Source organism: Electrophorus electricus, chromosome 16, assembly GCF_041902795.1.
Source record: "Electrophorus electricus isolate QZ-2024a chromosome 16, ASM4190279v1, whole genome shotgun sequence".
NCBI classification, from domain to species: Eukaryota; Metazoa; Chordata; class Actinopteri; order Gymnotiformes; family Gymnotidae; genus Electrophorus; species Electrophorus electricus.
In genome coordinates, this window is record NC_137512.1 from 2,742,501 (window position 1) to 2,755,968 (window position 13,468).

At 38.6% G+C, this 13,468-nt stretch overlaps 1 protein-coding gene and 1 pseudogene across 2 annotated transcripts; both read left to right on the top strand.

Moving 5' to 3' along the window:
- The first annotated feature begins 4,249 nt into the window (after positions 1–4,249).
- LOC145651743 (uncharacterized) lies at positions 4,250–5,295 on the top strand (annotated as a pseudogene).
- A 4,113-nt stretch (positions 5,296–9,408) lies between these two features.
- Positions 9,409–12,597, top strand: LOC118242302 (signal-regulatory protein beta-2-like). Of its 2 annotated transcripts, XM_035532407.2 has the most exons (6): positions 9,409–9,521; positions 9,641–9,991; positions 10,213–10,548; positions 10,920–11,036; positions 11,256–11,293; positions 11,570–12,597. In XM_035532407.2, exons 1-6 carry the CDS (start codon positions 9,464–9,466, stop codon positions 11,702–11,704), a joined length of 1,035 nt encoding a protein of 344 aa, XP_035388300.1. In that variant the 5' UTR covers positions 9,409–9,463; the 3' UTR covers positions 11,705–12,597. The 2 variants fall into 2 exon arrangements, with proteins under 2 accessions (XP_035388300.1, XP_035388299.2); XM_035532406.2 differs by having other exon boundaries at positions 11,256–12,597.
- The last annotated feature ends 871 nt before the right edge of the window (positions 12,598–13,468 follow it).

Consider the following 13,468-nt stretch of genomic DNA (forward strand, 5'->3'; position numbering starts at 1 on the left):
AATCCAGGATCCAGTTGCAGAGGGAGGTGTTCAAGCCCAGTAAGCTCAACTTTCCAATCAGATGCTGAGGAACAATGGTGTTGAATGCTGAACTGAAGTCTATGAACAGCATTCTTACGTAGGTGCCCTTTTTATCCAAATGTGTGAGTGCCAGATGAAGTGTGGTAGAGATGGCATCATCTGTAGAGTGGTTGGAGCGGTACGCGAACTGCAGGGGGTCCAGAGAAGGGGGAAACTGGGTCTTGATGTGTCTCATGACGAGTCTCTCGAAGCACTTCATGATGATGGATGTGAGTGCGATGGGACGGTAGTCGTTGAGACACGACACCTTGGGCTTCTTAGGCACGGGGACGATGGTGGTGGTCTTGAAGCATATTGGGACTACGGCACAGCTCAGAGAGATATTGAAGATGTCTGTCAGGACATCTGCAAGCTGGTCAGCACATTCTCTGAGCACACGACCCAGGATGTTGTCTGGTCCAGCAGCTTTCCGTGCGTTAACTCCACGCAGAGTATGCCTCACATCAGCTGCAGTCAGGCACAGCACCTGGTCATTTTGCAGAGGGATGGATTTTTCCGCTGCAACGTTGTTCCGTGCATAGATGTCATTCAGTGCATCTGGGAGGATGGCATCACTGTCACAGGATGATGATGTTTTCCTGTAGTTAGTAATGGCCTGAATGCCCTCCCACATGCGCCGTGTGTCACCAGTGTCTTTGAAGTGTCCATGGATCCTCTGTGTGTGTGCATGCTTTGCTTTTCTGATCGCACATGACAGTTTGGCTCTTGTTTTTCTGAGAGCCTCTCTGTCACCTGTTCTGAAGGCTGAGTCACGGGTCCTCAGTAGCATGCGCACCTCAGCAGTCAACCATGGCTTCTGGTTGGGGCGTGTGGTGATGGTCTTGGAGACAGTAACATCATCAATGCACTTGTTGATGTAGTCAGTCACTGATGCTGTATACTCTTCCAGGTTAACAGTGCCACTGTCAGTAACAGCCTTCTTGAACGTGATCCAAGTCGTCTGCTCAAAACAGTCCTGAAGAGCAGAGATGGCTCCTGCAAGCCAGGTTCTCAGCTGCTTCAGAAGCGGTTTTGAGCGTCTGACGATCGGTCTATATGCAGGAATCAACATTACAGACATGTAATCAGACATGTATGCACTGGAAATGTTTGTGTAAACGAGATCCAGAGCGTTTGCTCCTCTCATTGCAAAACCCTCTTCATGCTATTAGTTCTAGTATACTACACTATTGAAAAATTGAGGCAACACTGGGAAAATAATACAAATATGTGCCATACAAAGATGTTTGAACGTTCAAATTCCAAGGAGGAGTCGTCTGTTCACCAAAACTGTGTAATTATGGATTTATGAGAATGTTAGATAGTTAGGATGATTAGATAGTTAGCATGTTTAGATAGATAGCTGTCGATGTTGTCCACTTCTCTGTACCCTCTACTTTTGCACAAATTTTGTGATTGTACTAGAATACTCTCAATATTTAATTAATGCCAGCAAATGGCTAGCAATGTGTTTTACTGATAGTAGGCCTTAATTATCTCACATTCATCACAGATAGGGCAGTCTTAAAATTATTGAGCAAATATTTTGATGGTAAGTCTTTGATCATCAGTATTTCTTATATGTTGATTATTAAATGATAACATAACATGCAATAATGAACTCATTTTTGAAAATGGAAACTCTAACAAAACCTCTGTTTAACTTTCTTCTGTGACAAGTGAGGTAAAATAACTGACTACATGACTAAATATGAAAATTGTGACATTGTGCAAACAGAAACAATGCATAAGAAAAATTCAAATGAGCTGGCTTAATTCAGAGCAACACAATGAAAGTAAAAATAGCAAGAACACAGAGACCTGCTTCAGGTGTTTGGCTGGATGAGCAGGTAATGTGAAGCGTCATGTAGGGGAGGACTTTAAGTATGGGGAGAGGTTTGGAAACAGGTGTGTGTAAGTGATAATCAGTATTCTGATGAAAGTAAACCAGGATGTGATTGGAGGGACTGGTAGGTGTGGGATGATCGAGATCTGGGATTGGTGCTCATGTGGGTGGGGTCTCTGCCCTGTGAGTAGTTGAATGCAAATGAAATGTAATACAATTACAGTAAAATTAAAATGAATCCCCAGTCTCTAAAACATGACTAAAACTAAGGTCTAATAATCAAATTAAATACAATTCAAATTAATTACAAGTTTTAAGAAAACAGACAAACAAACAAAATTGAAAATTACATCTGAAATTAATTCTGAAGTGTGACAGTGCCGGCACAGAGGGAGCAAGAGCTGAAGGTTGCCAGAAAGTGCTCTTTATTCTCCGTGGGTGAAGGCACAATTGTCTGGCAACGAAACTGAAAAACAACAAAGATGAATGTTTGGTTTGGTTTGGCAACTCCTCACACCGTAATCCATTAATGTGCAGAGTCTTCCCTACGGACCTGCAGGTTGAAATAGGTGACTTGAAAGACAAAGAGCAGGTCCACCGAGTTAGTAAGCAGGTGATTGGGAATGAGGTAGGTGAAGTAGAAGTAGACAGGCATAGACTTTCAGTGTTTTAATTTCTTTTTTAGTTTTGATTTACATCGTCATTCTCTGTGATTAGCATAATAGGAATGACACGTCAAAATCTGACAAAACATTGTCAACAAGACTCGGCTTTACATTATAACAGAGAGAGAAAGCAACTGAGTAAATTCGATGCCAGTAGTGGGATAAAGTATGAGACTGGAAACTGGTTGTAGATAGACAATTTTGGGTATTGGACCTACTGCTCAGAGGCAGCACCTTGTGTTGTATTCAGAGGGTGAGCGAAGTTTATTTTATTTAACTAATGATTCCATTTGAGCACAAAATATGAACAAGATGAAATATGCAGATCTGATGACAATTGGCGATCACATAGTATGCCAGTAACGATAAAGACAAGTAGGTCTGTAGTCAAATACTTCCCTGCTGGAGTTTAGCTTAAGAGGCTGCTGGATAAAACTGTACTGTTGGAGTTTTCAGATAGAAAATAGATGGTAGATATGTAGATAAAAGTGCTAGCTGGTTGCTGTGGTTGAAGATGGGGGTGAAATATAAATGAGTACAGTAGGTTATAGCTGTGTAGAGAGGGACTATAAAGGTGGTGTTAGTTGTAGGAGGTGAACAGTGGTGTTTCTTAATGCATGTATGGTACTGTTGGTGTGTTTTAATGTATGTACAGGGTAAATGAGTTTGAGTGTGAGTAGTGCAGTGATGGAGCCAGGGACACTGAGCATGCATTAACAGTACCAGTGGTGTTTGCTTTGGCCTTAGTCACCAGAGAGACCAAGTCAGATCTGATTTGATTTTCAGCTGTGTTAATTTGGTGGTGTTTGTTTGGCTGTATGATTACAGTAAAACTTACATGTAAAACTATGTGGAACTGGTGACACTGAACATGCAGTATCAGTAGTGCTATATAGTACCAGTTGGTCACCAGGAAGGTCACGATGTAAGCAGTTAATGTTTCATACTTTCTAATATCTAATTGATGAAAGCTTGTGATATGATGGGCTTCAAAGTGAATTTCATTCATGGGTAGTGAAGATAAATGGGGAGAGTTAGGGCATAGGACTTTATGTATTCCCTAAAAATGAGCTGAATCTTTTTCTTTTCTTTTTTTTTTTTTTACTGGAAGTATTGAGAAAGGCTCTCAGTGGAATAATAGTTTGCCACTGTAATATATTTGTATATTTATAATATATTTGTCAGAAATACTAATCTATATTATTATACTAAACTATCCAAGAGCTCTGATCCCATGAATGTGTCAAATAATAAAAAACTTAACTTGAAGAACTGAAACAATATATGACACAAAAAGACGATGTTTTTAAGATGACTGAACAGCATTTTTGTTGCAGTTGTTTATTGTAGGAAAAACACAGGAAGTATGTGATGTAAATAAGTTACGTCAAAAATCTTTGACGTGAAGCTGTTTGACCTTTCAGCAGTTTATCAAGCAAACACAGCATGCAACAGGACCTGGGCATCTGGAGAATGGTCCTGATGTGTCTCACAGTGGTGCTTTCTATTGAAATAGGTGAGTGCCACCTGCTATTGCAATAATCATGCTACATTTTTCAAAGTTTTTCTCTCAACATTATCTACATGTTCAGTAATGTTTTAGGCCCTATTCAGCCAAATGCACATGCATTCCTAAGATGCATGTCTTTTTCATCTGCACAAATAAGTACCTTTGCACATGGTTTTTAGAGTAACCTTTGGCATGAACCAAGGTTTCATTCTATGGGCAAAAGGTGTCAGTCAGCTGAACTCTTTGACTACCACTGCATTTGGAGAGAAAATGACTCTCCAGTGCTTTCTGCTGGAAGAGGACAACACCAATCATCTGGTACCAGCAAAAAACAGGACAGGAGTCTCGTATAATGGCCATGACTCAGAAATCAGTAGAGACTTCCTCTTACTACAGTGAATTTAAACCTCCAATGTTCACTGTTGTGAAGGGAAGAGAGTTCTGTCATTTGAATATTTCTAGCATTGAACCTTCAGATGAGGCCATGTATTACTGTGGCATAAGATGGTTTGAGATTGTGTTTGGAAAAGGAGCATTGTTATCAGTGAAAGTTAAGAAGCTATACCTTCTGGCCACTATAACATTTTTTTTCTTAATGGCCTAATTTTAACACCAAAATAATTCTCAATTAACTTGCACATTTTATGCATTATTATGTTATGACCCAAGAGTATATTTTCTTATATGATATATATTAAAGAATGTTGAAATATCATAGGGTTTGTTGCATGTAAGATATAGACAGTTTACTTTTTATGACTTATGATATTTACAAAGATAGGAAAATCTAAATGTGTATATAGTATAGAGTATATAGCTGTGTCTTAATGTCTATATATTTTAATCTTAACAGGGTATTTAAATAAAATTGATAAATATCAAGAAACAGTGGTCCAAAGTCCAGTGCTGGGGAGGGTTTCCCCAGGAGATTCAGTGTCTCTGCAGTGCACCGTCCTCTCTGAGAGGAGAACAGCAGAACTCCGAGTTCTCTGGTTCAAAGTGCTGCAGGAGACTCCCATCCTGAAATAATTTACACTCATCACAACAGCAGCCATCAGTGTGAGATCAGCTCTTCTCCACACAGATGTGTGTACAACCTCTCCAAAAGCGTCCTCAGCCTCTCTGATACTGGCATTTACTAATGCGCTGTGGCCACCTGTGGCAAAATTCTTCTTGGAAATGGAACGACAGTATATATGTGTAAGTTATATTAATGTATTAATGAATCTATTAATGAGATGATTATCTAGAATTATTTGGACCACCAACCTAAATAGTGCTAAACATTACAGTATTTTGTATGTATCATTATACTGGTTGGTAGCTGACACATTAAAATCCAGACAACTGATGTATGTATTGTGTATGTGTATTACAGGTGCAAATGGTATTACTTCTGGCTTTATATATGTAGAATGTAGATAATTTTGTTCTTTGTCTATTTATTAAATGCATTTATTTATCTCCATATGTAGATATAGTAAATAATGATTGTAATTATTGTTGACACTTGATGATTGTGTTGGTGAGCTCATGCAGCTTCCTGCCTGAATATTTGTGATCTTATACGTGTGCATCTGCTTACAATTTTGTTTATTTTATACCAAAGCCAGTCCTCTGGATTCTGTAGTGATCTTCCTTGGAGCAGGTCTGGGAGTGTGTGTGCTTGTCATTTCTGCTCAAGCAGTTTTAAAAAGGAGACAATGTGAATACTGTAATAGTGAGTATTTATTAACATTGTGTAGCTAAACCTTAAATAACACCTAAAAGCAGAAATATTTAATTCTGAAATTTATCTCTTAAGTAACCAGTGTAGTTACTAAAACAGACTGGAAAGATAAGACTTGGGTCATAAAATTCAAAAAGTTGTAAACTTACTCTTTCTCCCACTACAGTGAGACTTCAACAAGGTGTTATGAAAATGAAAACCACCAGTCAGGTAAACTGAACTCTCTGCAACAGCTGCATGTATATACAGCTGTGCGTGACATAACATCACCTAAGAGTAGGAATCATAATCACAGTTGTAATGCAGCAGCAGTCCTGTGTTATCTTTTAATTTTGCTTCCACAGGACCATGATGCTGTGGAGTTGAATTATTCTGCCTTACATTTCATTGATGGGAAAAGCAGACAAAGCCAGGAAAAGAGAGGACAGAACACAGCGTGTACTCTGAAGTGTTGTACTCTGCTGCTACAAATTAATTTGTGAGGGCTAAGTCAGCTATTTAATTTGGTGAGCATAGTTTAGGAAAATTCTCTGTTTAGTATTTTTTATTATTGCAATAAATCACTAAATAGTATTTTTCAGCATTGCAATCTCACTGTCATTTGGAAACCTTTCTAAGGGAGAATCTTAATGATGAGAAATTCAGCTTTCATTTTGGAAGATTCTAAAAATGGAACTGGTGTTTTTCCAGACTTTCCATCACCCAGAGTTCTTTTAGGTGTTTTGAAACGTTTGAGAACTAACTGAACAATGTACAAATGCAAACATATTAATGACTAAAAAATAATAATTTGATCACATATGAGCTTCTAAAGTTCTCATAAGCAAGAAGTCTTGTGCAGTGTTTTGCACCCCAATCATAATTTTGCACAACAGCATACGCTATGGTTATATTTGGTTGCTCACTAATAAGACAATTAATGCTGGAGACACTCAAATAATGGGATAAACTGAATTATCTGAGGTCTGTGTTTTATCTTACATCAGTAAGCCTTGTGGGTCCAGTACAATACAGTCTTGATGGGATATGGTGTGTGGAGGAATATTGGCATAGCAGCGTTAAGATGGTCAATCCTACCTGGGCTGTGGCCATTACTTTGAGACACACCTATAACATCAGTGATGTGTGCTCACAATACCATAACTTTAATTTCCTCTCATCTCCTCTCCATTCACAGAGCAGTGTGATTCAGAGGAGCTGAATTATGCAGTAATGCACTTCTCTTATAGCAAAACCAAAAAAAAGAAAAGAGAGTGAGGTCAGTTGTAAACCAGCGTGTACTGATATCTGACTGTTACTTAGATTACATTGCTAAGTCGAGTGTCAGGTTTGTTCTTTTTTTCAGTGTTAAAAACTAGTCTGCTTTAATCTGGTTTCCTGTGTGTGTGTCTTTGTGTGTGTTTGTGTTTGTGTTTTTGGAAAGAGGCATCTGCAGGATCTTAGAGGCCAGAGTGGCTGAGATCAGTTTCAGCCTGATGTTGCTTGATATGATGCCATTCAATAGCAGACCACCTGAAAAATGTACTGCTCAATCTCAGCGCAGGTTTTGATACCCTAGACCGTAACATTCTTATTGATAGACCTGAGTAGTGGGTTGGCCTCTTAGAAACAGTTTATAATGAAACAGAGAAATTACTTTGTTGATTAGGAAATAATGTTTTTGTAAGTATCTTGTGCACATCACTAACTAGATGGTCCAAAATATTCTGCAGCTAAATAAAGATTAGACTCAAAACCCATAAACTCTACAGAGTTAGCTCACAGTCTTGGTGTACTAACATACTCTAATCTCAGTTTTAGAAGTCATAGAAAAATCAGTTGCTAAATCAGTATTTTATCACCTTAAGGACATCAATATCAGAAATTTCCTGATAAAGCCAAATCTAGAGAAACTGATCCATCCTTTTATCTCTAGCAGGGTTGATTATTGTAAAGGCCTTCTAATATGACTACCAAAAAAAGACAAACAGCTTAATTTGATTCAAAATGCAGCTGCCAGAGTTCCCATAGGGAGCAAAAGAAGAGAACACATCACCCTGGTTCTTAGATTCTTACTCTGTCTACCAGTATACAACACAATTTATTTTAAGGTATTCTCACTGGTCTATAAATAAATGAACTGTGTAAATCAAGGTAGTGTTTTGTTTTCTCCATTCTTGGTTTTTGTGTTTTTAGGATTGTTTTTGAGTTCATTCCTTTAATAAATAATACCTCCTATAGTAACTGCGTCCTGCTCTCCTCTCAACATTGTGAATAATAACTAACCTACTAAGAATGCAGCGTGAGGACCTTGGTGTGCTTGCTGATGAATTGTCTGCCTGCTAAGCTTGCTAAGGAAGTGACTGCCTGTTAGGCTTGCTGAGGAAGTGACTGCCTGCTAGGCTTGCTGAGGAGGTGTCTGCCTGCTAGGCTTCCTGAGGAAGTGTCTGCCTGCTAGGCTTGCTGAGAATGTGTCTGCCTGCTGGGTGTTGACCGCCTGCTCAGATACTGAACGCTGTAATAAAACCCAGGCAGCATGTTGGCTTATTAAGTCAGACCAAATCTTGGGTCAAGACACTTTTGGTTTGAATGAATGTTGCATAGCCTGAACATAAGGACTGGTGTTGTGGCCCTGATGGACCTGCACAAGGCAGTACAGTATCCAGTCAGTGTATCCCACATTCACCAGGCAAAGGGGTTTGTGAGCAAGGCTCGACCTGACCTGAGAGTCTCCCTGCACCAGCAAGGGTATCACCAATGCAAATGGAGGACGTGCACCAAATGCTGGTTCTCCTGTGGTCCTCTGGACCTTTGCCGCACTGCCCATGGTACTGACCGCCTCTGCCCTGCTGCCCATGGTTACAGCCCTCTGTGGGGGGTGGGGGGGGGGGGGGGGGGTTCATGGATTTTTGAGGTGGAGGCTGTTTGCCCCTGGGTCTGGATCTCTCATGATGCACCAGGCCTCAGCAATACCACGTCTGGGAGGTGCTGAGGGTCTGAGGGAGCATACAAATGTTTTATTGCCTTTGTTTTCCCAAGAAGCTTCTCAGCCCCCTGTTCCCAACAGGGAAGATGCTGCCCAGCCTCTTGTTAGTGTTTGTGTTCCGTGTGTTTTCTTGCTTTGCCATGTTATGCCCAATGAATTCTGTAGTGTTTTGTTTTCTCCATTCTTGGTATTGTTTTTCTCTTTGTGATTTTTGCATTTGCCTTTCAGTTTTTCTATTAATTCTTATAACTGCATCCTTCTCTCCTCTGAGTGTGAGCAATATTATAGCAATATGCTCCATTATTCCATGTCTTCTAAGAAGCAATTTGAACTGTCACTGTGTAGGTCTTGAATCATAATTCCAGTGGATCCAGTTTTTATATGTCTTTAAACAATCTAGATGATTGAAAGATTAAAAATCTGAAAGCTGACAAATACAGTGCAACATACTAAAATCATAAACATATTCAAAATATTCACATTTTTTGTAAAGTTGTAAACTTCCACTCCAGTAGCTTTTCTCTGAAGTAACACCTCCTATAAGATTTCATTGGTTGTCTTAGCACCAATACCACAGAACCAGTTTTTAAAAGGGGCCAGAAAATGTCTGTGGCCAAATTACTTAATGTCAAATGGACTAAAAGGATCTCATAACTTCTTTTTCAACACTCTGCTCCAGAGAAAGATCATGTGTCTTATGAAGATTATCAAATTCTGGATTCTCATTGTCACCTTTTGCAAAACCTGTAAGTTTTACTTTTTTACAGAATAGTTGAAGATGTTACTTTTTCTAATTTAACTACCAATTATTTCAGTTTAACTTTCTACTGTAATGAGTTTGATTTTACTTAAACTAAATTTACAGATCGTGGCCACACTGTGGGCCTTCATCAGAAACCAGCTCTTGTCTCTGCTGTGCTTGGTGAAGCCGTTACGCTTAACTGCACTTTTGAAAAGCACATGAGTGGAGAGCGAATGCTCTGGTATAAGCAAAAATCTGGACGGACATTTCAAGCGGTTGGATTAAAATTCTCACACACACATACCATAATTCTTCCTGAGTTCAACAAATCAGGAATCAAAGTGGAAACAACTGAGACCAGCATTTTACTCCATATTCCAAATGTTTCTAAAGAAGATGAAGGCATGTACTTCTGTGGAATTTATCTAGTGGATATAATGAAGTTTTCCACTGGGACCTTCTTGGTTGTGAGAGGTAATTGCTTTTCTTTCAACTGTTCAAAAATAATACTGATGCTGTTAGTTCTAACACAGCAGTATCTACAAATATAGCTATTAGTTTCTGCTTGTGCTATTTCGAAGTATTGTTTCAGTAATCATACTCTATGCATTATAAAGATGGAATGTGTCTGTGATTTCTTTCCTCAAATTCTTTAAGAGTATGAAATGCTTACAACGTTTAATTCATTCAAAAAGGCAATCCAGGACTAACCATATCAGTGGTCCAAAGTCCAGTGTTGGGGAGGGTTTCCCCAGGAGAGTCAGTGTCTCTGCAGTGCACCGTCCTCTCTGAGAGGAGAACAGCAGAACTCCAAGTGCTCTGGTTCAGAGCTGCTGCAGGAGACACCCATCCTGAAATAATTTACACTCATCACAACAGCAGCTATCAGTGTGAGATCAGCTCTTCTCCACACAGCTGTGTGTACAACCTCTCCAAGAGTCTCCTCAGCCTCTCTGATACTGGCACTTACTACTGCGCTGTGGCCACCTGTGGCAAGATCCTTTTTGGAAATGGGACTACAATAGATTTGCGTGAGCTTCTAAATACTTTTTGTTATTCTACGAAATTCTTAGAATTGTACATTGATTGGTCATGTGATGAAATACAGTCACAGTATTAAATATAAGTAACATTATTGCAGTGTTCTGCAAATTGAACTCGTTACATCCATCATTCTGTTAATTAGCAGCACTGAGCTATTCAATGACACCAAAAACTATTTTGTTCACATTGTTTGAGATTTACAAACAGATTAAAGCTCACATGTGGCCTTTTTGTGTGTTTGCGGTTTATTTGTGGTTAATGTTTTTGAGCTATCTCAGCTTTCTGCCTTGAAGTTTAATAACACTACCACAAAAATATTAACATTTCATGTTGTTTTGTGATCATTCCTCTTCCACAGCCAAGACTGTGAGTCCTGCAGTGATCTGGCTGGGAGCAGCTTTGGGAGCTTGTGTAATTGTGATCTTTGCTCAAGCCATTTTAATTTGTAAATGGAGAAGCTCTCGACCCAGCAGTGGTAAGTGTTTATTAAAATAACTGAATGTGTCTTCTCTATTTGAAAAAAAAATTATATGTGACATTTTAGAATTATGATATGTATTTTAAGAATCATATATTTAAATATGTCATTAAAAAAACAATGTGCAATGTTTTATTCAAGAAGGTAAAACATATATTCACTAGACATAGTGAATCCAGTTAATGTTTTGTTTTTTGTTTTTGTTTTTTCCTGCAGAGAAAGAAGGAACTGCTACAGTGAGAAAAATCAGTCAGGTATATCTTATACATTGTACTTTCGTATTTTGTATAATTTTTGTGGAAATGTGTGCAAATGCTCTGGTCTGCTCTCATCACTTTAAAAGCATTTTGGTTATGACTTCATCATGGTGTTATGAAAATGAAGGCCACCAGTCAGTTAAACTGAGCTCTCTGCAACAGCTGCATGTATATACAGCTGTGCGTGACATAACATCACCTAAGAGTAGGAATCATAATCACAGTTGTAATGCAGCAGCAGTCCTGTGTTATCTTTTAATTTTGCTTCCACAGGACCATGATGCTGTGGAGTTGAATTATTCTGCCTTACATTTCATTGATGGGAAAACCAGGCGAAGGCGGGAGAAGAGAGGACAGACTGAACACAACGTGTACTCTGAAGTGTTGTACTCTGCTGCTACAAATTAATTTGTGAGGGCTAAGTCAGCTATTTAATTTGGTGAGCATAGTTTAGGAAAATTCTCTGTTTAGTATTTTTTATTATTGCAATAAATCACTAAATAGTATTTTTCAGCATTGCAATCTCACTGTCATTTGGAAACCTTTCTAAGGGAGAATCTTAATGATGAGAAATTCAGTTTTCATTTTGGAAGATTCTAAAAATGGAACTGGTGTCTTTCCAGACTTTCCATCACCCAGAGTTCTTTTAGGTGTTTTGAAACGTTTGAGAACTAACTGAACAATGTACAAATGCAAACATATTAATGACTAAAAAATAATAATTTGATCACATATGAGCTTCTGAAGTTCTCATAAGCAAGAAGTCTTGTGCAGTGTTTTGCACCCCAATCATAATTTTGCACAACAGCATACGCTAAGGTTATATTTGGTTGCTCACTAATAAGACAATTAATGCTGGAGACACTCAAATAATGGGATAAACTGAATTATCTGAGGTCTGTGTTTTATCTTACATCAGTAAGCCTTGTGGGTCCAGTACAATACAGTCTTGATGGGATATGGTGTGTGGAGGAATATTGGCATAGCAGCGTTAAGATGGTCAATCCTACCTGGGCTGTGGCCATTACTTTGAGACACACCTATAACATCAGTGATGTGTGCTCACAATACCATAACTTTAATTTCCTCTCATCTCCTCTCCATTCACAGAGCAGTGTGATTCATAGGAGCTGAATTATGCAGTAATGCACTTCTCTTATAGCAAAACCAAAAAAAAGAAAAGAGAGTGAGGTCAGTTGTAAACCAGCGTGTACTGATATCTGACTGTTACTTAGATTACATTGCTAAGTCGAGTGTCAGGTTTGTTCTTTTTTTCAGTGTTAAAAACTAGTCTGCTTTAATCTGGTTTCCTGTGTGTGTGTCTTTGTATGTGTTTGTGTTTGTGTTTTTGGAAAGAGGCATCTGCAGGATCTTAGAGGCCAGAGTGGCTGAGATCAGTTTCAGCCTGATGTTGCTTGATATGATGCCATTCAATAGCAGACCACCTGAAAAATGTACTGCTCAATCTCAGCGCAGGTTTTGATACCCTAGACCGTAACATTCTTATTGATAGACCTGAGTAGTGGGTTGGCCTCTTAGAAACAGTTTATAATGAAACAGAGAAATTACTTTGTTGATTAGGAAATAATGTTTTTGTAAGTATCTTGTGCACATCACTAACTAGATGGTCCAAAATATTCTGCAGCTAAATAAAGATTAGACTCAAAACCCATAAACTCTACAGAGTTAGCTCACAGTCTTGGTGTACTAACATACTCTAATCTCAGTTTTAGAAGTCATAGAAAAATCAGTTGCTAAATCAGTATTTTATCACCTTAAGGACATCAATATCAGAAATTTCCTGATAAAGCCAAATCTAGAGAAACTGATCCATCCTTTTATCTCTAGCAGGGTTGATTATTGTAAAGGCCTTCTAATATGACTACCAAAAAAAGACAAACAGCTTAATTTGATTCAAAATGCAGCTGCCAGAGTTCCCATAGGGAGCAAAAGAAGAGAACACATCACCCTGGTTCTTAGATTCTTACTCTGTCTACCAGTATACAACACAATTTATTTTAAGGTATTCTCACTGGTCTATAAATAAATGAACTGTGTAAATCAAGGTAGTGTTTTGTTTTCTCCATTCTTGGTTTTTGTGTTTTTAGGATTGTTTTTGAGTTCATTCCTTTAATAAATAATACCTCCTATAGTAACTGCGTCCTGCTCTCC